Source organism: Capricornis sumatraensis, chromosome 6 (genome assembly GCF_032405125.1).
Source record: "Capricornis sumatraensis isolate serow.1 chromosome 6, serow.2, whole genome shotgun sequence".
Lineage (NCBI taxonomy): Eukaryota > Metazoa > Chordata > Mammalia > Artiodactyla > Bovidae > Capricornis > Capricornis sumatraensis.
Window position 1 is genome coordinate 85,362,793 of NC_091074.1, and position 26,486 is coordinate 85,389,278.

A 26,486-nucleotide genomic window follows, 5' to 3' on the forward strand; every position below is an offset into this window, starting at 1 on the left:
GGGCCAGGGTTTTAGAGGCGCAGTTTCATGTAGGCACATCCTAGAACTAAAATTATTTCAGCAATGCCTGAAGCAAAGCTGGAGGAAATACAAGAAGACCAAAGCAAGTGTTTTTTTTTTAACTGAATTTATGATGCAGAAAACATAATGTATTCTTTAGACATTTGTACTACCATAAATTACACATTATAGGATAATTATTAGTGGTTTGAAGAGAAACAGTATAAATGAAATACAGCCAATATTATGAAAATGTAAACCATGTAAATCAAAATAATAAAATAATTATTTCATTACTTAGAGGTCTTAATATATATGTATGAAATTTCTTACACATACATATAATAAAAGCCCACAAAAACCATGACTCTGAAGCTAATCACTGTACAAATATGAAAATAAATCTTTAAGCTCAATTTTATCTTCAGCAAGAGGGTTGTGTGGTTTGGGCCTTATGCAAATCACATTTAGTATTAAATAATGAGATGTCACATATGTCATATAAAGCAGCAAGTAGAAAAAAATAAATTATGAAAATGCACGAGGCTAAAAGTTAACAGGGAAAAATGTCTCTATAGCCAGTGTTCTTTTCATGTCAAAACTAAAATAATACCCAGTGTGTCAGGATACATAAAAAAGAGTGTAGTGTAATTGTGATTTTAAAATCTCTACAAGGAGTAATTGAGACAAGATGAGTAGAGTAACAAATTAAGTTCAAGTTAAAAACACTAGCTGTTTTTGTTATTACCAAAAAAACCCCTCTAAATTTGGGAACAGCTTCATAAAATCAAATTTGGTAATAAACATAGTTTCCTAGCAGGGCAGTGAAAGAGCTAGCAGTAGCTTTTCTTTGAATAGGATAGCTAACCAGAGCTGTAAGTCTAAGCTGAAAGTTGTAAGTCTAATTTGAATTTTGTTGCAAAAATATTTATCCATGTTAAGATAGTTAAAGATGTTTGCTTCATTTATCATAGGCACCTATGTAATCTAATCAGTTTGGGTTACTGCCCATATAGTCCAGAAGCAAAGACCAAGATAATACTTCTGTATCAAAGGTATATACTATTATATACATATTGTAAGACAAATATAGACACTGGGGGGAAAATAAATAAAGACAACACAGTAACATGTATACTAACACAGTTTTGTGCAACTGCACCAAACTCCTAAACTTGAATACCATATATCAACACACAGGTCTGTTAGGTCTGTTCTAACCTGGGCTCCACAGATGCCACCAAGGCAAACAGCAGTGGTAAAATTTTCATCGCACCATGGCACAAAAATAACCATCCCTCCCTGAATCAGTTTGACAGTTCCCCACCAGCAAGGTATTTCTTTTTAGTAAAAAATGTAAACTTTTTTTTCCCCCTCTGGGACCAAAAAACAGGAAACAGGAATCCATGGTAGAGCTGTTGAAGACAGAACCAACTTCCCAGTGAAAAAGAACAAAACTGAACTAGATCTCACCAGTAGAGAGAAGGCACACTTTGAAAAGCTAAATGGATGTTGTGGCTATTTATAAGCTGTGTTAACATACTACCCAATTTTCATTAAAAAAAAAAACCAAAAACCTTGGAGAATTTAAGGTCTGATCATAAAAATTATAAGTAGAGTTGTTTTAATTTTTTAAGAGGGATGTTTTTAGCTCACATAGTACAATAAATAAGACCTATTATTTTTTTCAGCAGGCTGCTTGGGGCCTGGACCTATGAATCACGTTAAGTTCAAGTCTCTGGTTGGGAATAACTTAGTTGGTTCTGGCCACTGAAAATTGAAACCAAAGACCACACCTCGCTGACCCACCCTGGGGTCAGGTATTGACTCCTTTGGCTTTTGGAGACATTTCAGTGGGGAAGTCTGGGAGGCAGCACAGCTTTTAAGGAGAGCAAGACCCCTGAGGCTGTTGGTGAGGATGAGTCCCGAGTCACCTCAGACAAAGGACTGACTCACCTGTACCCTAACCACAATTCCCCTCCAAAAGAGATGATTTTTCAAAACTACACATAACATTTCTTTCACTGTTCATTATTTAAGGATGTGAATGCTGGCAGCCAAGGTGTTAGTGTATCTGTTATAGAAAAGAGATTATGCTCTTAAGCCATGGGGAGGTTTGAATTTGCATATTTTCATTTGGCAAAATGATAAACTAGTATATTTTAAAAACTATATATATACACCTATATAGTTCACATACCATAACATTCACCATTTAAAGTATACAATTTAGTGGATTTTAGTATATTCACAAAGTTGTGCAACATTAGCACAATATAATTCCAGAACATTCTCTTCATCCCCAAAGAAATATACCCATTAGTAGTCACTCTCAATTGCTCCCTTTCACCAGCACCTGCAGTCTCTTGCTGGGTTTTTTTATTTTTTTTAAAGTGAAGTAGGACAACTTTCCTGGGCATTGTATTTTCAGTAGCATGTGGCTTTATATTTTTCATTAGAATTTTAGCAGTGAATTCAAACCATGGTCTTTATAAGTATTTTGAGATTATAAAATACCCTCTTTAATATACAAACTATTTTTGTCCCCCAAATGTTTTCTTTATATATAAGACAATAGATTTTTCTGTCTCCACTGGAGCATAAAACATTACCTTTCTTTTTTCTCAATTAAATTCTGTTCTTGTACAAGAAGTGAGAAAAACTGATACTTAAATATTTAAAAAGATGAACGACCAGAGTCCTTATAAACCGTGGGCCATCACACTCTCCTCCTCACTCCTTAAAGAGCTTCAGAGCTGAGAGAGCTGAGGCCTGAAAGGCCAAGCTGCTTGTTTACAGATGAGGAAATGGATCTAATGTGGGCTGGTGACAGGTTCAAGACCAGAAGGCTAGTTTACAGCAAAGGTAGGAAGGTAACCCCCTTTTACTAGTTTTCTATTGGGGTGACCAAAAAGTTTGTTTGGGGTTTCCTATAAAATGGAGAAAAACCTGAACGAAATTTGTGGCCAACCCAATAGTACTGAATATTAGAAGTAAATGTCATCTACCACATGAATCTAATTATGTCAGTGAATTTCTTTTATAGCTTTGATCTGAGCATTAAAAGACTTTCTAAAGATAAGGCAGGCATATTTAACCAGGGGGCCCAAATCACTCATTGAAACAGCAAAAAAGAGCCGAGGTTCTGGAGGGACCGAGAACACAGTTCAGATTCCCCACACTGTAACTTTCCACGCAAGTGTCTGTAGGATGTACCACTTCATGGAAGAAGCAAATAAGTCATGTACACTCAGTACTCTGGGAATGAAGGCTTCATGGGCCGAGGAGGGTTTGGAGTTAACCATTGCAACAGTTCTTCATCTGGGTTGACTTTTTGGAACTAGTGCCACTCAGATTGGTAATGGATTTGCTGTCATCCTCATCAGTTCTTTTTTTCACTTCCCTGGAGAGAGAAAGAGAGACATACAGACAGAGAAGATTACTGAGGTACTAAATAGAACCATAAACAACTCGGTAGAAATAAAATTGCACTGCTAAGCACTTGCTGTGTGCCATCCAGACAGGGTGCTAAATGCTTTGTAGGTGTTGACATTTAATCCTCACAGGTATGATTTTACTGTGTCCCATTTTATATGTGAGAAAATGAAGGCAAACAAAAAACGTTAAGAAATTTCCCTTAGGTCACATAGCTGAAGAAGTGGCAGAACTTGGATTGCAACCATGCAGGTGAGCTCCAGCCATCTGCATTCTGAACAGTAGGCTACACACTCATGCATGTACACAGAAACACATACCCAGGTGCACACACACATGCATACAGACTACTGTTGCTCGCTCCTGTGGTTATGCATGGTGTATAGTCTGCCACACACACAGCTCTGGAACCTAGTTTCCACTCCCAGCTAATGCTTAACATTAACAAAAACAATGATGGCTTTATAACCATTTTGAAATAATACTTGATCATGGAGATAACAGCAGATGGTTAAAATCCAAAAAATCCTTTTGTCTCTTCCTAAATTTTTTTTAGAATTAACAGAGGCACTTTTAGAATTAACAGAGGAACACTTCATGCAAAGATGGGCTCGATAAAGGACAGAAATGGTATGGACCCAACAGAAGCAGAAGATATTAAGAAGAGGTGGCAAGAACACACAGAAGAACTGTACAAAAAAGATCTTCATGACCAAGATAATCACGATGGTGTGATCACTCACCTAGAGCCAGACATCCTAGAATGTGAAGTCAAGTGGGTCTTAGAAAGCATCACTATGAACAAAGCTAGTGGAGGTGATGGAATTTCAGTTGAGCTGTTTCAAATCCTGAAAGATGATGCTGTGAAAGTGCTGGACGCAATATACCAGCAAATTTGGAAAACTCTGCAGTGGCCACAGGACTGGAAAAGGTCAGTTTTCATTCCAATCCCAAAGAAAGGCAATGCCAAAGAAGGCTCAAACTACCACACAATTGCACTTATCTCACACGCTAGTAAAGTAATGCTCAAAATTCTCCAAGCCAGGCTTCAGCCAATACGTGAACCGTGAACTTCCAGATGTTCAAGCTGCTTTTAGAAAAGGCAGAGGAACCAGAGATCAAATTGCCAACATCTTCTGGATCATCAAAAAAGCAAGACAGTTCCAGAAAAACATCTATTTCTGTTTTATTGACTATGCCGAAGCCTTTGACTATGTGGATCACAATAAACTATGGAAAATTCTGAAAGAGATGGGAATACCAGACCACCTGACCTGCCTCTTGAGAAATCTGTATGCAGGTCAGGAAGCAGCAGTTAGAACTGGATATGGAACAACAGACTGGTTCCAAATAGGAAAGAGTCCGTCAAGGCTGTATATTGTCACCCTGCTTATTTAACTTATATGCAGAGTACATCATGAGAAACGCTGGGCTGGAAGAAACACAAGCTGGAATCAAGACTGCCAGGAGAAATATCAATAACCTCAGATATGCAGATGACACCACTCTTATGGCAGAAAGTGAAGAGGAACTAAAAAGCCTCTTGATGAAAGTGAAAGAGGAGAGTGAAAAAGTTGGTTTAAAGCTCAACATTCAGGAAACGAAGATCATGGCATCTGGTCTTATCACTTCATGGCAAACAGATGGGGAAACAGTGGAAACAGTGTCAGACTTTATTTTTCGGGGCTCCAAAATCACTGCAGATGGTGACTGCAGCCATGAAATTAAAACACGCTTACTCCTTGGAAGGAAAGTTATGACCAACCTAGATAGCATATTCAAAAGCAGAGACATTACTTTGCCAACACAGGTCCATCTAGTCAAGGCTATGGTTTTTCCAGTAGTTATGTATGGATGTGAGAGTTGGACTGTGAAGAAAGCTGAGCGCCGAAGAATTGATGGCTTTTGAACTGTGGTGTTGGAGAAGACTCTTGAGAGTCCCTTGGACTGCAAGGAGATCCAAGCAGTCCATTCTGAAGGAGATCAGTCCTGGGTGTTCATTGGAAGGATTGATGCTAAAACTGAAACTCCAATACTTTGGCCACCTCATGCGAAGAGTTGACTCATTGGAAAAGACTTTGATGTTGGGAGGGATTGGGGGCAGGAGAAGAAGGGGACGCCAGAGGATGAGAGGGCTGGATGGTATCACCAACTCGATGGACATGAGTTTGAGTGAACTCCGGGAGTTGGTGATGGACAGGGAGGCCTGGGCGTGCTGCAATTCATGGGGTCGCAAAGAGTCAGACACAACTGAGCAACTGAACTGAACTGAACTGAACTGAAGCAACACTGCACCAAAGATCTCCATGATCCTGTGAAGTCTCCATGCCCCCTTAAGAAAGTCTCCTACCCCTGGGGATGCTTGTGTAATACACACATTCTGAAGTTCCACCTTAGACAAGCTGAATTAAAATGTCATGTGGTGTGGAGTGTGTGACAGCTTGTCCCCAGGATGGCCACAGAGAATTCCACCTTGCCTGTCAGTGTCTGCCATTCCCCCACTAGTGGTGAATGAAGCTTGTGCGGCTCCCCCGTGGTCAGGACCAGCTCTGTAACTGCTCAGTCCAATGGAATGGCGAGGGAATGGTGTGCTGGCACTTCCACATGAGGCATTAATAAGGCCTGATCATTTTGAGCTGCCATGTAAGAGGCCGAGGGCTCCTCACTGGATAGAGAATAGCAGAGAGGTCCTGGGGGCTGAGATGCCACAGGAAGGAGCACCTTGGCAACACACAGCAAACCCTGCCATGACCGTAAATGCATGAAACATCTGAGGGAGAGCAGCCAAGGCCCCTCCAGTGAGATCCAGTCTCTCCTGGTAATTTCAGAAAATAAAAGTTGGTATTGTTCCCGGGGTACTACATTTTGTGTGCTTTGTTCCCAGATCCTGGAACTGGCATGTTCCCAGCACAGCAGTGCTATTTAATAGAATGTAATTCATATATGTAATTTAAAAGTTTTTAGCAGCCACAGTAAAAAGTGTAAAGAGAAATAGGTGAAATTAATTTCATTAATATATTTTAATCAACTTGGTATTACAACAATACTATCACTTCAGCATGTTACCAATAAAAATAGTCATGAGGTATTTTACAGTTTTTATACTGACTTCAAAACTCAGTATTTATTTAATACACCTAGCACATCTCGGCTTGGATAACCACACTTCCAGTGGATAGTGGCCACTAAACTGGTCAGCACAGCCCCAGAAGGAGCTGATGTGCTAACCTTTGAAAACCACTGCACCTGAGTAGGAAAGAAAAGGGAAACTAGTTCTTGCTGAAGACCAGTTAATAAATGCTATGCCACACATTTTCACTTAAGTCCTTATTACAACACACACACTGTGATATGACAGGTGAGCATCACTGTCTTCACAGATGAGGAAACAAAGACTCAGGAAAAGAAGGAGGATACACAGTTCAACCCGTAACACCCTGTAAGACCTGGTTCAGATTTATGACCTCCTGAACTATATTTGTATTGCTTAAGCCACTAGGTTAGTAGGAATTTGTTACAGTGACAACAGAAAACTAACACAGCTTCCAAATGCAAAAGCTTGACCACTGGGTCATTCAACAAGTCTCCGACTTATGCCAGGCTCTGGGATCCTCAACTAGTGAGCTCTGAGAGAGAGCCAGGTATCTTCTAAAAAAATCGTTACCAGGTCCTGAAAGCTGCTAACACACAAGCACAGCGGAGCCGACCTACTGGCAGGATAGGAATTCATTTAAAGAGGAAGGGGGGTTCCAGGTTCGGGGAACAGCTTACAAAGAGACAAAGAGGAATAAAAGAACCTGGCCATGACTGGAGGCAAAGTTTGCTGTGTCTAGAGATTATCATTCATTTGGGAAGCAAGAAGAGATGCAAACAGAAAGGTAGCTGAGATCTGGCTCTGGGGGACTGTTAGCCACTTGCTAAAAGAGACTGGGTTCTTTGCTGTAGGTTGGACACCAATGTGGGGTGCAAGCAGGAAAGTATATTAATTGGATTTTTATTTACAAAGATCACCCTGATTAGAGAAAGAATATGGACAGATTGAAGAAAAAGTGCAGAGAGGTCACTGAATCATTAGGGCCTCAGAACCCACTAGAGGCAGATGATGAAGAAAGAGGAAGGAGTCAAGATTGACTCTAGGTTACTATTTGTTTTTTAATTATTATAATGTTAATAGTTTCCTGAAAAGGGGAGTATAGAGTGAAGAACAATTTTATAGAAAACACATTAGGATTTAGCTATGTTGGGTCAGTCAGACCTATGGAATTTCCATTTGTTGGTGGGTGGGAACATGGAATTTTAAAAAAGATGGGAGTTAAAAATATAGAAATTGGAAGTCACTGTCTAGACACAGTTTTAGGAACCATGGGGATGGAAGACATTAGGCAGAGAAAGTAAGAACAAGAGAGTGCAAAATAGAATCCTGAAATTGCCAGCATTTAAAAGGCAAATCAGAGATTCAAAGTAGTACAAAGTCCTAATTTTGCCACTTAGTAGCTGTGTCACTTTGAGCAAGCAGATAAAACTTTCTAATCCTCAGTTTTCTTATCTGTACAATGGGTACAGTAAACACAGTATCTTCACAAGACAACTCACATCTCTCTCTTCTGGGAGGTCCAACAGGCCCCTATCAGCTATGTATCATATGGCTGTCTGGTCATATTTTTCTTTTTTTTCTCTAATTTTAAATTGCACAGCCTATCTTACATATCCTGATATCTCTACAAGGCCTTTATGCTGAGCACTCATAATAATGCAGACATTACTGAACCTTGAAAGCAAATATTAAGGGAGAAAAACAGGCTGTATTTTTCACTTGGCCTTCAGTTTCCTTAAATCTACTCAAAATGCAGGCACTCCCACTTTAAGGGAATCAGGAAAATATAATTCCAAACATCTAAAACAGGTTTAAGGTTGGGAAAACTAAATCACTTCACCCCAAACTGCCATATGCTTAACAGCATTTTAAATGAATCAGTCTTATGGACAGATTTACACCCAGTGGGTTCAGCAACAGTGCTGAACTAATATATCAGCCTGAGCTTTTTATGTTTTTCTCAAATTTCAGGCCACTGACCAATTTGATGCCTGTTGTACTTGAATCTATTGCAAAATGTTTAAAGCCTGTGGCTCTAGTGGTGGCAGACTGACGTACTGATGGACAGTAGATAGAATGAACGTCCTGTCAGCCCTACAGGGAAACTGAATTTCTAGGAACGACCTTTCCTGGGATTGAGAGGTTTTTCAAGAAAAGGCAAAGGAATTCAGGTTGTTAACCAAACACTTATGGCCTCCCTTTAAAAATAAACACTGTTTCAGACAGTGCAAATCCATAAACTTTTCTAGTTCAGGTTTTAAGACATGACATGGTATGGAATGGAATTATGGGAACTATCTTATGAGATCAAGTCAAGAATTAATGTTTTGCATTATATACAATATTTTGAAGGCTGTAAAACTTTTTAAAGTAATCTTACTGGTGGAAACGAAACCATTTTCATTTAAGACTTGGTACTTTGACCAACAATCAGATGACACGGTATAAAGCAAATTAAAGGCTCTACAGATTTGCTTTATTTATAATTTTCCTATTTAACATATTGTTAACATAAGTAACCTAGAGGTCTCAACAACAATTTAAAAAGCTCTCTGATGAGTGATTCACAAGAAGTGACCTTGTTATCAAAATGCTTCTGCACATAGCTGTTTAAAGTAAAGCTACACTGTAAACAGGGTGGCTGCTAGGCTGACTCAACACACTTATCTATGGACTCATAGGCTGTCAGGACTGGAAAGCCTTATGGATCATTTTCTTTAGCCCCTTCCCTCATTTTACAGATTAGAAATGTCGGACTTAGTCAAGACTCCACAGCTGTTCGGGGCAGATTTAAGATTGGACTTTGAGCCTCCTGACACTACACTCCTCCAGCGTGCTGGGCAGAAGCCCTCAGCCACGCAGAGCGCCTTAGCTGCAGGTTCCTTTCCTGCTCAGCTGGGGCAGCAATGTAGCACCTCCTACCTGACGTGAAGGTAGTGCTGAGCCCTTTATTCTACTGAAGTTAAGATTCTTATAAAAACCAGAATCTCACAAATGATCAGAAAAAGAACTACATGCCTAAAGTCGTTTTGCTTTGTCAACAATTAAAGTTCATTGGCTGGATTTTGATAATGCATGTTTTTATATTTTTTTTTCCTTTTTTTTAATATTTAAACTGTTAGAGCAGTAAAGAATCATCTTTTTCACTTGTGGCAGAAAACTAGCAGAAGAAATAAGTCTAACAGAAAACGTTGTTATTTCCTAAGAATACTGCAAAGATTGAAATACAGTTAAATCCGAGTTCCTCAATGATGCAGTTTTCATTCTAATCCACATCCCAGAATGTTATTTATTATTAACACCATTGTCTAAGCTTAAAAATTACCTGGGTAAGAATGTAAACAAAATGTTTCCAACTGGCATGATATACAATTTGCTTTGTGAAATTTTTTTCCTTTACCTTGGAAAATGTCATAATAGTTATATTCATAATGGTCTCTTGTGTTTAAAATCTGGTTCCTGGAAATGATTCATACATGTCAACTGTTAGCTTTGTGGTGACATTTTGCAGAAATGTCAGTGACATCTCAGGTGCACCTGCTTTTGTTTGGCAGTAGAAGTATTTTCCCAATGTTCACAGGGAACAAGCAGCATTACCAGTTTTTTTCAAAAACTGTTTCTCCAACCACTACTGAAAGACAAGACAGTGTTCCCCAATACAGATTCACTTTATGATCAATATATTTGACACATACAGCAGCTAAGTGAAAATTCAATCCTACATTCAGTTTTCCAAATATAAGACAAAACTTTACCGAGCAAGATGGAGAACAGCTTCCACTATATTTGAACCATCTTTGGCGCTTGTTTCACAAAATAATGCCCCATAGGTCTGTAAAAAAAAAAAATAATAAATAAATAAATAAATATATATATATATATATATGCATATACAATTAGATGAAGGCTTTGATTAGGTTTCCTGGAATGTTCACTTTTAAAATCAATAAAATAAAAATATTCCCCTGTTGAGTATGCTAAAAATAAGTTAAGTAATTGGATTCAAAGTTTTAAGACTTTAAAAAAAAAAACACATATGAGCCTAGTTATTCCAGTAACTGTTCCTAGTCGAAAGAATTTTTTAAAAAAACTTTTTATTTTTTATTAGGGTATATCCAGTTAACAAATAATGTTGTGATAGTTTCAAATGAATAACAAAGGGACTCAGCCATACATATACATGTATCCACTCTCCCTCAAATCCCTGTCTCATCCAGGCTGCCACATAACACTGAGCAGAGTTTCATGTGCTATACAGTAGGTTCTTGCTGGTTATCCCTTTTAAATATAGCAGTGTGTACATGTCCATCCCAAACTCCCTAACTATCCCTTTCCCCCAACCTTCCCCATGGCAACCATAGGTTCCTTCTCAAAGTTTGTGAGTCTGTTTATGATTTTTAAGTAAGTTCATTTGTATAATTTCTTTTTAGATTCCACATATAAGGGATATCATATAATTTTTCTCCTCTGTCTGACTTACTTCACTCAGTATGATGCTCTCTTGGTCCATCCATGTTGCGGCAAATGGTATTATTTCATTCTTTTTAATGGCTGAATAATATTCCACCCAATCAAAGAATTTTTATTTTGCATCCCCCCAAAAAAAACCCATCCCACTATACAAAATTTCATAGTTTAAGGTTCTTATATCCAAGAGTCACACATGCCACCAAATGTTCTCTATCAAATAACTTGAGAGAGATAAAAATGATAGCTTAAGCTAACCACATAGGAATTAAATGTCCATCAGAAGTATGTCTCCTTTAGGCCAGCAGCTAACACACCCCTCTTCATCCTATCGTCCTTTTCTATTGAGATTCAGTAGCCTTTGTGTTGCTAAAACCAAAGGACATTTTCTAGTCCTCTATTATTTAACCTCCCAGTGGTTATACATACAGTCATTGGCTGTTATCACTCTTCTGCTTCAGACCTTCTGATGTTCCCCATCCCTTACAAGCAATATTGAAATGCTTACCTGGCTGACAAGGCCTAGGTATGCTTGTATGGGGCCCCAGCCAACCTCTCAGTTCTACCAGTGGCCACTCTCCCTCACAACGCTCAAGTTACCCTGGCCATCCCTCTATTTCTCCAGTGCTCCAAATTTTCTCCCACCTTAGGACCTTTGCAGGCTTCCCTTGTGGCTCAGTGGGTAAAGAATCTGACTGCAATGTGGGACACCTGGGTTTGCTACCTGGGTCGGGAAGATCCCCTGGAGAAGGGAAGGCTACCCACTCCAGTATTCTGGTCTGGAGAATTCCATGGACTGTACAGTCCATGGGGTCGCAAAGAGTCGGACACAACTGAGTGTTCATTTTCAGGACCTTTGCACCTGTTGTTACCACTACCTAGGTTATCCTATATCCTTAGTAACCCCCTTCACCAGGCTTACTTTTACCTACCTTTTCGATTTTTAGGTAATCCTTCCTTGAAGTTGAGATTAAGTGTTTCCTAACTCTGAAAAAGTCAGCATTAGGAATTCCTATTACAAAACCTCTTGACATGTATTTTTCCAGCACGGCACTTGCCACAATTGTAATTGATGAAGTGTGTTTTTGTCTAGCAAGCTGGAAACAACTTTCGGAAAGGAGGACTGTGTGTGCTGTGGGGCCAGGTGTGGTTTACCTGGTTCCTGTGTGGCACTGGGAGAGGATGTGATAGATACTCTGGAGCAGGGAGAAAGGAACGACCAAACAATGGGGAAAGATTACTGTGAAACTTTTACTCATGACCCCCTCAATCCACAGAAATGCTAGAATAATTCCCCAAATGAATCTTATTTCTAGTAGAAATGGGTAGTGCTGCTGCTGAATTTCATAGTCAGGATGTTATCGGGTGAAATAGAGATGGCCTTTGAGGATGCAGGAGGGTGGCGGACATGAGATGCATAATAAGTAAGCAAACCTTGGAGCATCAATAAGAAATTTTGGAGAAGGAATAAAGTTGGCATGCGGCCAGGAGTGATGGCTGTCTAGGGGGACGAGTGGATTACATAGGTTTAATGTCTGTCTCCCCTAGACAGTAAACTATGTGAGGGCAAGGATGGTCTCTTTTGTTCTCTACCCTTTGCTCAGCTCACAATAAAGTACTTTTCACTTGGTAAATACAATTAAATATGTGTTGAATGGATCTTGTCTGTATTTCATTGCCTAGTTTTAATGTTTATCATATTTGGCTCACAGTTATACCATTTAAAATAAGAAACAATTCAAACTTAAAATAGGGAAATTGAAACTTCTTTTAAAATATCACTTGTTTATATTATAGAGCAGTCTTTTCACTGATGATGACAGACAATAATGATAGCTATGCCAAATGAGACTGTTATGGTAAGAACTTATGTGACCCAAGGGCCATCTGATTCCTTGTTTGGGTAAAACAAGTCATAAGAGGGCCACGAAGCATTCTGACACAATGACAGTGATAAGAGAATAAGCACTGCCCACAACAGTAATCTGAACAGAAATGAGGCCCATTCCTTGTACAAATGCATAACCAAGAATAATTTTATACTATTCCAACTGAGTACAAATCTTGGAAAAAAGAACATGTCTACCAATTCTCTTCACCCTGTCACCCAGGTGACACACTGCATCATCTGCTGCTCCTTGGCACAGTGACCCTGTGGAACCAAAGTCAACTTTTCCAAACAGGACACCCATTCTTATTCCTTCACCTGGATCCCAGGACTAGAGGAGGATTCCAGGAACTGGGGAAGAGTGAGGAAGAAGACAGGAGAATTTTGCCTCCTCTTTGTCACTGATACTCAGTGGGGAAAATGATCACATGATTGTTTTACCCCCACAGGGGATTTAATTTTTGTTGTTAATTATTTACGTTCATGGGGTAGATAGGGGGCACTGGGAATTCTGTCTGTGTAAGGACAGAAGACCCATCAGACAGAGTGGAGCTTTGTCAAACACCCCTTTCAGCACACATAGAGAAAAGTGAAAGACCCCTTCTAGTTTGGACCCGCTCTTACTCTTACCATGGCCAGTTTTTCTCCAAAGTACCCTGGGACACATTTTTGTCCCTCTGCTTCAGCAGCATCACGAAGATCAGCCTTGTTTCCCACCAACATGATAGGAATGCTCTCATGGGCTGCATCCTATCATGAAGAAAAGAAAAAACGGTGCATACATGAAACACTGGACAAGTTATGAGGATGATGACAGCAACAGCTACCTTTCTGGGTGCCCCTTGTATGCCACATGGTGTACAGACAGTATCTTTAAACTCCAAAATATCCCTAAAAGGAGACAGACTTTTCCCCATTTCCAGACCAGAACACTGAAATTCAGAGAGGTTAAATAAGATGTCGTAAGGGTGAGGGCCGAGGTCCAAATGACTCCATCATCCTTGCCACTACAGAAACCAATACAAACTCAAGACGCATCACCTAGAGTTACATTTAGCTGTAGTGCTCACATAATTTGCTATAATTTTCACTCCAAACAGAGGTGATAACAAGCCGGCTTCATTACCCCAGGTACAAAACACACAAATATTCCCTCAGCTATGAGGGGACAAAAAAGGAGTCTGAAAGCTCCACACTCACTGCTATCTGGCTTACGACAAAAGCAAAATACAAAGGCCCTAAAGATCAACATATTTCTTGTGAGGAGTTGATGAGCAATCATTCAAAGCACCAGTTTCTCAGGATAATGCTCCCCAATTAGCATGTGCACATGTCGTGGCCTTCACAGAGGAGCTGGCTGGCTGACTGGAAGATGTGAGAGGCAGAAGTAAGTCTGAGACTCCACCCCTCCCACCACCTGGCTGCTCACCGGCTGTGACTGCGTGAAGTCCAGCAAGTCTCTTCCTGTTTCTGACTCCATTTCCCTGTCTGAAATGAAGGGGTCAGTAAGGCCCCCTCAGCAGGCTATGATGAGAACTGAAGACTACGTGACTAGAGAAACAGCCTTTTGGCTCCTAAACAAGTGAAGCAGCAGTGGTGACTGACACGTGGGGAAATGATTCTTTGCAGCGCCTAAACACAGCCGGCTGCTCACCCACTTTGGTGCCACACCTGATGTAGCATCAAAAATGAGCCCTGAAACTATACTTCCTTTCTCTTCTGACCATTTTCCTCCAACAGAATGCATCAGAGTGAAGCAAAAGCAAAGGGGAGAAGGAAATGAAAAGCCCTCCCCCAGACTAGACACCCCACCCATTAATGTGTTAAGTAATTGTATTCTGTGGGGAACTGCTCAGGTTCGTATGGAAGCCATTAGTCAAATATTCACTTAAGTCAGCCAAGACTTCTCAAAGCCACATGGGTAAGTAACGGCACCTCCTTCAAGTCTTGACTCAAATATGACCTCCTAGTCTGACCCGCCTGACTGCACCACCTGCAGCACTCTGCCTCACCATAAGGCCAGTTATCCTGGCCTTGTTTTGCTTCTACATCTAGCACTTCCTATCATTCATTTTATTTATTTATGTCGGTTGCCTTTTCAATAACCTCAGATATGCAGATGACACCACCCTTATGGCAGAAAGTGAAGAGCAACTAAAAAGCCTCTTGATGAAAGTGAAAGAAGAGAGTGAAAAAGTTGGCTTAAAGCTCAACATTCAGAAAACTAAGATCATGGCATCCGGTCCCATCACTTCATGGGAAATAGATGGGGAAACAGTGGAAACAGTGTCAGAGTTTATTTTTTTGGGCTCCAAAATCACTGAAGATGGTGACTGCAGCCATGAAATTAAAAGATGCTTATTCCTTGGAAGAAAAGTTATGACCAACCTAGATAGTATATTCAAAAGCAGAGACATTACTTTGCCGACTAAGGTCCATCTAGTCAAGGCTATGGTTTTTCCTGTGGTCGTGTATGGATATGAGAGTTGGACTGTGAAGAAGGCTGAGCGCCGAAGAATTGATGCTTTTGAACTGTGGTGTTGGAGAAGGCTCTTGAGAGTCCCTTGGACTGCAAGTAGATCCAACCAATCCATTCTGAAGGAGATCAGCCCTGGGATTTCTTTGGAAGGAATGATGCTAAAGCTAAAACTCCAGTACTTTGGCCACTTCATGCAAAGAGTTGACTCATTGGAAAAGACTTTGATGCTGGGAGGGATTGAGGGCAGGAGGAGAAGGGGACGACAGAGGATGAGATGGCTGGATGGCATCACTGACTCAATGGACATGAGTTTGAGTGAACTCCGGGAGTTGGTGATAGACAGGGAGGCCTGGCGTGCTGCGATTCATGGGGTTGCAAAGAGTCGGACACGACTAAGTGACTGAATTGAACTGAAATGAACTAGAATACAAGCTCCAAAGGGCAGGGCCTTTTTAATGGATATACTGCCAATACATGCACAAAACAGGGATGCCCAAAATATTTTTGAATGTGTAGAAGTTGGAAAGAGATTTCATGTCTTAAGTGTCTCCATTCAACTTTTACCCAAATATCCAATCAACAAATTATTAATAACAGGTAAATGGCCATAATTTTAAGATTTTCTAACCTAGTGGTTTTCAGGTGAAATATATTAATTATTAATTCAGAGGATCCATTCACCACTGACACTCCACTGCTTCCCAATCCTTTCACGCATCTGAACTATCTCACTGTTAGTTTTGACCCATATTATAGTGGCCATATAAACTGTCCCAACAGAATTTCCCCAAATGAGAAAAGGTGAGCCATGGTGAAGACTCACTGAGATAAGTCAAAGTCAAATGCCAAGTGGCATCTCATTTTTTCTCCAGTAACAAATTCAATATTTCATCTTGAATACAATTTTCTCTCTTTTCCGAACCTATGAAAGGTAACACCAATAGCTAAATGAATCACTTAAGGCAAGTAGGTGCTTACTTACCTAGCAAATTATGGCAGTAGGGCACCTGGCATAGGCCGTAACGTCACATAGGGCTTTTTCAACCCTATGGCTGACCCTGCCTTCTGTGCCTCCTTGTCTTGAGTATAATCCAAAGTCTTAAAAGGGAGATCAAGTCCAAAAGTTTCAACAATAAACAGTTTTGCTATAGACCTTAAATATCTGTGCCTGAGTTAGTTGGGATTATCCATTCTTCTCTTATTGGTCTCCCCAGAGCTTCCTCTGTCCCCTTGAGTAGATGCCTCTCCTCTAGGCACTAACTACCTTGGAGATCCTTTCTTGATATTGGAGGAGTTTTTCTTAGCCTGCTGCTCATTCTGGAGCTTCATCAAAAGAACAACCAGTGTTGAATCAGGAGGTCGAATTCTCCCTTCCACTCCAGCCTCCAAATGACAAGCCAGTCATGCACTTTCTATGCCTCGGGTTTCTCATAAAAAGTGAGGACAACAAGACATTTACTTCCTTTCTCAGATATGTTACAGAGGTGAATATAACATGTAGAAAATTTTGTGAAATAAAAATACTACATAAATGTCAACATGCTTTTGATGTATATATAATTTTTCAGTCATGATTTTTCAGTTGAGCAAAATGCATATTTATCATTGAGTCTTATTGCCATTTTTCAGCCAGTCATTTCTTACATCTTTAGTTAGAAAGAGAACATATATTTTAGTTAGAAAGAGAACATATTTTACAGGGTATGAAACAGGCCCAACTAAAGAATCTAGAGGCTGACTTGAGATCAGACAACAATCAGTTCTCTGTTCAGCCACCACTGCACTTAATGCCTGTTAAAAATGATAGATCACAGACATACTTGAAAAATTGTATTAGCTACTAGGTTTTTTTTTTTCCCAAGAGACTACACTGAATCATGGCTTGAACTGTAGGTTTTTTGGTGATTAATGGTGATTAATAATGTTGGCAGAACATTAACTGTGGTCAAAATAGTTTCCTACTTTAAAAAATTATTGACCATGAAACAAAGGATATGAAAGCTTCTCAGATGAAAGACACCATCTCATTTGAGCAAAACAAAGCATAGATAGTAACCACACATGTTTAAAATACCAACTAGTATGTTAGTAGTACGTTGGGTATGTAAAGACCCAAATCTCTATCAGAAGAAGGCTGAGAACACGGCTCCTATAGAATTTGGACTGGGTGGTGCCAGGTGGTGATGGTATTTCACTTATACTTCTAGCACACGTGTTGGTGTGCTTTCACCTATACATCTAGCACACGTGGAAGCCCCTATTACACCTCCAGTCACACTACACACCCAGCTCCATCACCCTCTTGTTTGTGAGAACTTTTCCTTGGGTTGTCTGGATTTTCACTTGCTGCCAATCAGGTTCTGATCATATTAAAACCCAGGACTTCCCCCTCTCCCACCACCACTCAGAAGCTCACTTTATTAGTGTCCTTGGTTTCCCTGGTAGCTCAGAGGTTAAAGCATCTGCCTGGAATGCAGGAGACCCGGGTTCGATCCCTGGGTCGGGAAGATCCCCTGGAGAAGGAAATGGCAATCCACTCCAGTACTCTTGCCTGGAGAATCCCATGGAGGGAGGAGCCTACAGTCGATGGGGTCGCAAAGAGTAGGACATGACTGAGCGACTTCACTTTGGTTCTATGGGAACTGGCCCGCTACCAAGGAGGATACCAGTGCTGCTAAGTACTATTAGGAACCCTGCCTCCCACATCCAGTTCTTTCTGAGAGCCTAGATCAATGGTTTCTGAGTTCATTTTTACAAAGGAGAAACAGCATTTCCAGAGATCAAGCCTATAACTCTCCCATGTAATTTTTTTGTTGTGTGTTTTGATTTCTTACCTCAATCATATCTACCCATTCTCGTACATTAAGAAAGCTTTTCTCACACGTAACATCATACAACAGCAAAACACCATCTGCTCTTCTGAAGTAAGACTTGGCAATGCTTCTGAATCTGGAGAAAAGCATGAGGGTAACAGTTCTAATCAGTTAGTCAGTTTGGTGTTGCCTCATTCTTCATCTCTTTTATGCTCACTTTCCCCCCACCCCTCATCTTTAAAGTAAGCCTTGGGACTTCCCTGCTGGTCCAGTGGTTAAGAATCTGCTTTGCAATGTAGGGGGCGCAGGTTCGGTCCCTAGTCAGGGAACTAAGATCCCACATGCCTCAGAGTAACTGAGCCTAAGCAAAACTGCTAACCCCTTGTGCCACAACTAGAGTGTCTGTGTGCTGCAATGAAAGATCCTGCATGACAACTAAAACCAGATGCAGCAAATAAATAAATAAATAAAAATATTAAAAAGAAAAACCAAGCCCAATTGAGAAGAATCTACAGGCAACGTAATTCTGTGAAATGGTCATCCCAGAGGCCTAGAATGACCTAGTGAAAGGTAACAGAAGAATCTGCGCTAGTGATTTAGAAAAGTCAATCATTTCCTCCACCAAACAATCTCAAGAAAGTCTACAAAGCCCAGTGCATAGTCAGGACAAAGTTGAGAGCATAACTTCTAAAACTGTCAGCCCCAGCAACAAGCTACTGGAACCCAACACAGAGAAACATGGAAGGAGAGGCACATCCAAGCAAAACTACTTTTTGGGTGGTGGGTAGGGAGTATTTACTGTGGGTGGCTGGAAGAAGACCCAACCATGTGGAACACCACAGGGTACACACATGGGGTGTGGGGGGCTTCCCAAGGGAAGAGCACACCTCAATCTATATGTCCTAACTCAACCAAGTATAATATTTTGCAAGGTCTTAAATAGGGCCCTGTCAACCACACGTTTTTTAAATGCTGCTAGAAAATATGAGGTCTGTGTGGGCAGGTATTTGTGTGTGTCTGTTTACTGTTGAATCTGAATACTCTGAGTGGTGCTCTGTTACAGAGGCTGGCAGGTACCCCCAAACTTTTTTGCTGCACAAACAGATTCAGTCTGTTGCCAAAGAGATAAGATTAAGACCTATGCTTCACACTTCTGTCCATCAACAATGAAAGACAGAGAGGGTGTCGCCATACGCAGCTCTACTGTTTAGTTTGCGTCTCTTCCCTTGAACAGAGGAGCTGACAGGTTGTCTTCTCCATCTTCTCTGGTGCCCCAGCTCCCCAGCTGCTCACACTGTTGCCACTTTCAGGAGTGCTGCCTCACTGACATTCTCTCATTAGGAAAGGGCACTCTCTTTTCCCCAGTGTGTCACCAGTTCAAAGGGAGCTTAGAGGGACTCACATGACTGATGATGGAAGAGTGAAGAAAGAAAGGATGTGGAAAAAAGTGAGCATTCTTAAAATTCTAACACTATATCAGAACTATATTATCATGAGCACAAAAGATACCGAACGTCCTACAAGGCTTGTCTGTGCAAACCCCAGCAGAATTCAAAGCTCTGGGGAAAGTACTTGCCTCTCCTGGCCAGCTGTATCCCACAGCTGCAGTACTGTCCGTTCTCCATCTACGATCAGCATTTTCATTTGAAAATCAACTCCTGAAAAAGAAGGTAAGAGAACATGGAGAACATGATGTAAATAGTTCCATTGGATTTTACTTTTCAAGCCCTCTTTAGATGAGACAAAAGCCAGTAGGGTGAAGTTCAGTGAGAGAGAGGAAAGAACCTGGCTTTCAATGAGAGTGACCTTCACATAGTAATTATAAGCCAGACCACATGTGCATATCACAGGTTGGCTGGCTTGGGGAAGGATTTATTCTGTGGACAAAAGGAAAATCTATGTTCTGTGTTCACGTAATTAGATGGACTCGGTTTTATGTGTGTGCATGCACACAAATATGCCTATGTGTATATATATGTATTATATATACATATACATATATATGTATTATATATGCAGGTATATCCATGTGTGTATGCATATGTATATACATACATGTATATGGTGTGTATATATGCCAGGTGCTCTAGCAACTGAACCAAATATTTTAGGCTTTTTATGACTCAAATTGAAGTGAACTTTCAGCTTTGTCATCTTGAAGGGTTTTAACAGTACCATAAAGTTACAATGACATCCATTGTGAAGAGGGTAACCAATCTGTTTTAGGGTTTCTGGTTATCAAAATAAGAGTTCTTTGCGACCCCATGGACGGTAGCCTACCAGTCCCCACTGTCCATGGGATTTTCCAGGCAAGAATACTGGAGTGGGCTGCCATTTCCTTCTCCAGGGGATCTTCCCAAGCTAGGGACTGAACTTGGGTCTCCTGCATTGCAGACAGATGCTTTACCGTCTGAGCCACCAGGGAAGCCCAGATAAAGAATAATAATATATGATAATTTGCATATCTTCAACTTCTTTTTACTATTATACAAATGTGGAAATGAGGAGACTACTTTTCCTTGTTCTGAGAGGTATTATTCATGTGTTCCATTGTGAGGGAGGGGAGGGAACATACACTCGGCTATAATTCTGACCATGATGACAAACTGGCCATCAGTAAGATCACTTCATCAACATCAAGTGACTCCTGATCAGAAAGGCTTTCCCTGGGCATCCTATGCCAAAGGGCACTTCTCCCAAACCTTGTTTTTAAAATGTGTTCCTCATCCATTTCCCTCTTGGTGGGCTGGGATCTAGCTGGCTTTGTTTACTGTGTATCTGTGGTGCCTGTAGGCCTTCACTGGCGGCTCAGTCGGTGAAGAATCTGGCTGCAATGCAGGAGACAGGGGTTGGGAAGATCCCCTGGAGGAGGGCATGGCAACCCACTCCAGGATTCTCTTGCCTGGAGAATCCCCATGAACAGAGGAGCCTGGCAGCTGCAGTCCATGGAGTCTCAAAGAGTTGGATACAGTTGAGCGACTAAGCAGTGCCTATAACAGTACGTGGCTCACAGTAGGACTCCAGAAGTGCTTGTTGAATAAATGACTCCATCATCTCTGGCGTTAAAATTGGTTTGGTTGATCTCACTGGGTAAGCAGATACCTTAGTCCCTTGTTAACGGATACCTCAGTCCCTTGTTAGTCTTCCTTTCCGAAATTTAGGCCTTGGCCAAAGCAGAGGACTATTCTATAGGGAAGGACATGTGAGCACTGACACACATATGTACATATGTATTATACAGAGGGAAAAGAGAGAGATCTCTGGGTCTGTGAATATAATACCTAAAGAAAATAGAATCAACCTAAAGAAGGTCATTTTCCCATTATTCTCTGAAAAAGAACTATACCCAGGGTAGCACTTGTGTTTCCTCGAAATTCATTCTTGCAAAGTCTCATGAGGAAACTTGACTTCCCCACTGCAGCGTCCCCGGCCAGCACAATCTTGTAAGCCTTCTGCGAGCTGGAAGATTTATGGCTTTCATCCACCATGTCTGTCTAGGGGAAGGAAGCCACAGTGGGTGACAAAGGCAGTGCCCGCTTTCTTCCTAGTAAGTTATATGACATGAACATGAAGAGTGTTCATGAAGAGAAGTGTCTCTGAAACCACGTACCTGTGGTGAAAGCGCAGAGATGGGCTTTCTTGAGGAGCTAACGATACTGCCTTCATTAGCAGATTCTGGGGGCTTCCAGTTCAGGACGGAAGCCACGCCTTCTGAGCCATATGTCTCTTCATCCCTTATATCAGGAACCTGTTTTTTTTTTTTTAAGTCGGTCATTAAAAAACAAAGAAAGTCTTTCATTACACATGTACATTGTGAAATAAAAAGAAGAAAAATATGCTGCTGAATCAACAGTCAATGCTGTTAGGGAACAGAGCGGCCACAAAAGGAAATCTATTTTCCTTTTTCCCTAACTTGGTAGAGAAAAATGTTCTCCCAACTATGTTTCACATGTACAACCTTTAAAACAATGCCTCTGACAGATAAAAGCTCAAACAGGGTGGGATATGTATTTCTATGGAAGAAAGGAGAGCAGGCCTAGGACTTGAAGCAGTGACTTCAGGGCTTACGTCTGTGTCCGAAGCATCACCCCCAAAGCTCTCTTGTATGCCGTGCGACTTCTGGAATCCCCTCTGGTGCTTGTACTCCACCTCCGAGTCATACTCATTGGAATCTCGCAGGGTAGACAAGCCACTGTCGAAGCAGCTCTCAGGCAGGCTGTCAACATCACAATTCATCCTCTGCATGGGATCACAGAGGGCCAGCGAGTCACAGTCCTCATCCATGTAGGAACAGCGGGATGATCTGGTAATAAAGGAGAGGACTGCTGTACCTGAGGGCTAGTGATTCTCAAGATGACACAGCAATGGAATCAGACAGCAATGGAATCAGACAGCAATGCAATCAAGACCAATATTTTTGTTCTTACCAAGAGCGTAATGTATTCCATGATTAAGCATCAGTGGAAATAAAAAACTCAAAGAAACAGTTCATTCTATGCAACAATTGATTAAGATAAAGACATTTAAATCAAGTCAAACATTTAATAAAGGAAGTCATTTAAAAAAATCACCATCCTTATACAAAAAGAATCAGAATGTCCAGGATGTAAATGCAATCTCAAGTTGTGTTAACAAAAAACGTATACAGAACATGGGAACATTTTTATTCTAATGTGATCGGACCATATTCTGAACAGTGTGTTCATTTCTGGATAATATCTCTATTGTGACTTGAGACTTAAAACCCTCCAGTCTGAGAAATGATTCAGTGCACTTGGCTTAAGTTGTAATTGTTTCTTCTCTCCTCAAATACTTGGAAGGGTTAACACTAAGGGCCAACTGATAAACTTTTCCGGGAGTCACATCTCTAATCAACATGGTGAAAAATGACAGGCAGTTAGAAATGTATGACCCTAGAATGGTTTGCATATGAGATGAGTTTTCTGCCACTAAGTATTGACATGTCTGGAAAGACTCTTGATGGGAGGGGTTTCCTAAGAAGGTGCACCATAGAAAAACTAGAAATCCTGATTTCTATGGATCTTTCCACTTGGGAAACTCCAATATTTTAAAAATGTTCATTTTCTCATTTTATTTTGCTTTTCCATTTGATTCCCTTAAGTATCTAAGTTTATATTGAAAGAAAACAAGAGTAACAACTTATTTAGTCCCTACTACACATCAGAAACCATACTAGCCACTAGATATGATATCATCAGAAAGAGGAAATGGGAAGGAAACATAGATCTCCAGATATGAGAAATATTCTCAATGAATATTCTTAGACAAGAAAGGGTAATCTTTATAGAAATATATGCCATGTAAACCTGAGAAGTCAAAAATATTTTGGTATTATTAGCAAATGTTTAAAATTAACTAAAAAAGGTAATTTAATCACCTAACTTTCTGTAAATATGTTGCTCAATTATAAAGTCTTTCTCCTGGGACAGGAATTTCTCACCATATCTCAATCTGCTTAGCTAAATGTGTGTACATTTTTAAAATTTGTGTCATCTTTTATGAAACTCTCCTTCTGACACTGATTTTAGGTCAAGCTGTAAGAAACCTAAAGAAACCGTTTCATTATAATATAATGAAATATATAAAAATATATAAAAATCAGCTCCACGTTATGATCAGTCAGAACATTTTTTTTAACCTATTTGTATTTCTGATTAGGAATGACAGAGAAAAAAATCCTGATTGAAAAGACACCTTTATACAGAATCTAAATTAAAAATATAGGTATAGATCAGACTTTCTCCAGAGAAGGCAATGGCAACCCACTCCAGTACTTTTGCTTGGAAAATCCCATGGACGGAGGAGCCTGGTAGGCTGCAGTCTATGGGGTTGCTACGAGTCGGACATGACTGAGTGACTTCACTATCACTTTTCACTTTCATGCCTTGGAGAAGGAAATGGCAACCCACTCCAGTATTCTTGCCTGGAGAATCCCAGGGACCAGGGGGGCCTGGTGGGCTGCCGTCTATGGGGTCACATAGAGTTGGACACAACTGAAGTGACTTAGCAGCAGCAGACTTTCTCAAACTCAACTTATATACATACCCTTTCAAAAGTAAACTAGTCTTTTTGCCTGAAGAATATTTTCATTACGATTAAATATGTAAAAATATAACACAAGTTATATATTTTAGAGTTCTTAGAAAAAACACAAAACTAAAACAAATATACAACTTAAAATCCAATAAGGACACAAAAGCAATAAATGAAAATAAATTTACAAGATGCTTTTGATTAAAACATTTTAATTGAAGTATAATTGATGTATACTATTATATAAATTATAGGCACAGAATATAGTGATTCACAATTTCTACAGGTTATATACTCCATTTATAGTTTTTATAACATATTGGTTATATCCCCTGTGTTGTATAATATATCCTTATGGCTTTTTTATGCCTAACAGTTTGTACCTTTTACTACCCTACCCCTATATTGCTCCTTTCTCCTCTCCCCACTAGTAGCTATTAATTGGTTCTCTATATCTGTAAGCCTGCTTCTTTTTTGTTATATTCACTAGTTTGTTGCATTTTTTTAGATTCCACATATAAGAGAAATCATACAGTATTTGTCTTTCTCTTATGATTTATTTCACTTAGCATAATGTCCTCCAAGTCTATCCATGTTGCTGCAAATGGCAAAAATTTCATTCCTTTTTTTTAATGCATGAGTTGTATTTCACTGTATATATACACACTACATCCTTTTAATCCATTCATCTGCTGATGGACACTTAGGTTGCTTACATATTGTGGCTACTGTAATGCTACTATGAACACTGGGCTGCATGTATCTTTTAGAATGTTTTTTTTTTTCCCCAGATACATACTCAGACGTGGAATTGCTGGGTCATATCATTTGTTATTTGTGTTCTTTTTGATGATACCCATTCTGACAGGTGTGAGGTGATATCTTATTGTGGTTTTGATTTGAATTTACCTGATAATTAGTGATGTTGAGCATCTTCTCATATGCCTATTGGCCACTAGCATACTCTTTAGAAAAATGTCTATTCAGTTCTTCTGCCAATTTTTAAATTTGGCTGTTTGCTTTTTTGATGTTAAGTTGTATGAGTTGGATATTATGTATGTTGGATATTAACTCCTTATCGGTTATATGATTTCCAAATATTTTCTGCCATTGAGTGGGTTGTCTTTGATTTTCTGATAGTTTCCTTTGCTGTGTAATAGCTTGTAAGCTTAATTAGGTCCCATTTGTTTGTTTTTGCTTTTATTTCCTTTATTTTAGGAGACAGACCCAAAAACGATTCTATGGTTTATATCAGAATGTTCTGCTTACATTTTCCTCTATGAGTTTTATGGTACCTGATCTTACACTGGTTTCAAATAGGAAAAGGAGTATGTCAAGGCTGTATATTGTCACCCTGCTTATTTAACTTATATGCAGAGTACATCATGAGAAACATTGGACTGGAAGAAACACAAACTGGATCAAGATTGTTGGGAGAAATATCAATAACCTCAGATATGCAGATGACACCACCCTTATGGCAGAAAGTGAAGAGCAACTAAAAAGCTTCTTGATGAAAGTAAAAGTGGAGAGTGAAAAAGTTGGCTTAAAGCTCAACATTCAGAAAACTAAGATCATGGCATCTGGTCCCATCACTTCATGGCAAATAGATGGGGAAACAGTGGAAACAGTGTCAGACTTTATTTTTTTGGGCTCCAAAATCACTGAAGATGGTTGCAGCCATGAAATTAAAAGACGTTTACTCCTTGGAAGAAAAGTTATGACCAACCTAGATAGCATATTCAAAAGCAGAGACATTACTTTGCCGACTAAGGTCCATCTAGTCAAGGCTATGGTTTTTCCTGTGGTCATGTGTGGATGTGAGAGTTGGACTGTGAAGAAGGCTGAGTGCTGAAGAATTGATGCTTCTGAACTGTGGTGTTGGAGAAGACTCTTGAGAGTCCCTTGGACTGCAAGGAGATCCAACCAGTCCATTCTGAAGGAGATCAACCCTGGGATTTCTTTGGAAGGAATGATGTTAAAGCTGAAACTCCAGTACTTTGGTCACGTCATGCAAAGAGTTGACTCATTGGAAAAGACTCTGATGCTGGGAGGGATTGGGGGCAGGAGGAGAAGGGGACGACAGAGGATGAGATGGCTGGATGGCATCACTGACTCCATGGACGTGAGTGTGCGTGAACTCCGGGAGTTGGTGATGGACAGGGAGGCCTGGAGTGCTGCTATTCATGGGGTCGCAAAGAGTTGGACACAACTGAGAGACTGAAGTGAACTGTACTAATCTTATACTTAGGTCTT

General features: G+C 40.1%; 1 protein-coding gene and 1 non-coding gene across 2 annotated transcripts in view; one reads left to right on the forward strand and one right to left on the reverse strand.

Moving 5' to 3' along the window:
• Positions 1–3,096: 3,096 nt before the first annotated feature.
• Positions 3,097–26,486, reverse strand: part of RASEF (RAS and EF-hand domain containing) — an 84,331-nt gene continuing 60,941 nt past the window's right edge. The window contains exons 10-17 of the mRNA XM_068974191.1: positions 22,245–22,479; positions 21,787–21,924; positions 21,523–21,670; positions 19,753–19,834; positions 18,198–18,312; positions 13,515–13,634; positions 10,285–10,361; positions 3,097–3,403 (exon numbers count right to left, since the gene is read on the reverse strand). Coding sequence (XP_068830292.1) covers positions 3,298–3,403; positions 10,285–10,361; positions 13,515–13,634; positions 18,198–18,312; positions 19,753–19,834; positions 21,523–21,670; positions 21,787–21,924; positions 22,245–22,479 — 1,021 coding nt within the window. The 3' untranslated portion in view covers positions 3,097–3,297. The remainder of the gene's footprint in view (positions 3,404–10,284; positions 10,362–13,514; positions 13,635–18,197; positions 18,313–19,752; positions 19,835–21,522; positions 21,671–21,786; positions 21,925–22,244; positions 22,480–26,486) is intronic.
• On the forward strand, positions 17,799–17,870 carry TRNAS-GGA (transfer RNA serine (anticodon GGA)). The gene has a single exon. It is a non-coding gene; the product is annotated as a tRNA-Ser (tRNA).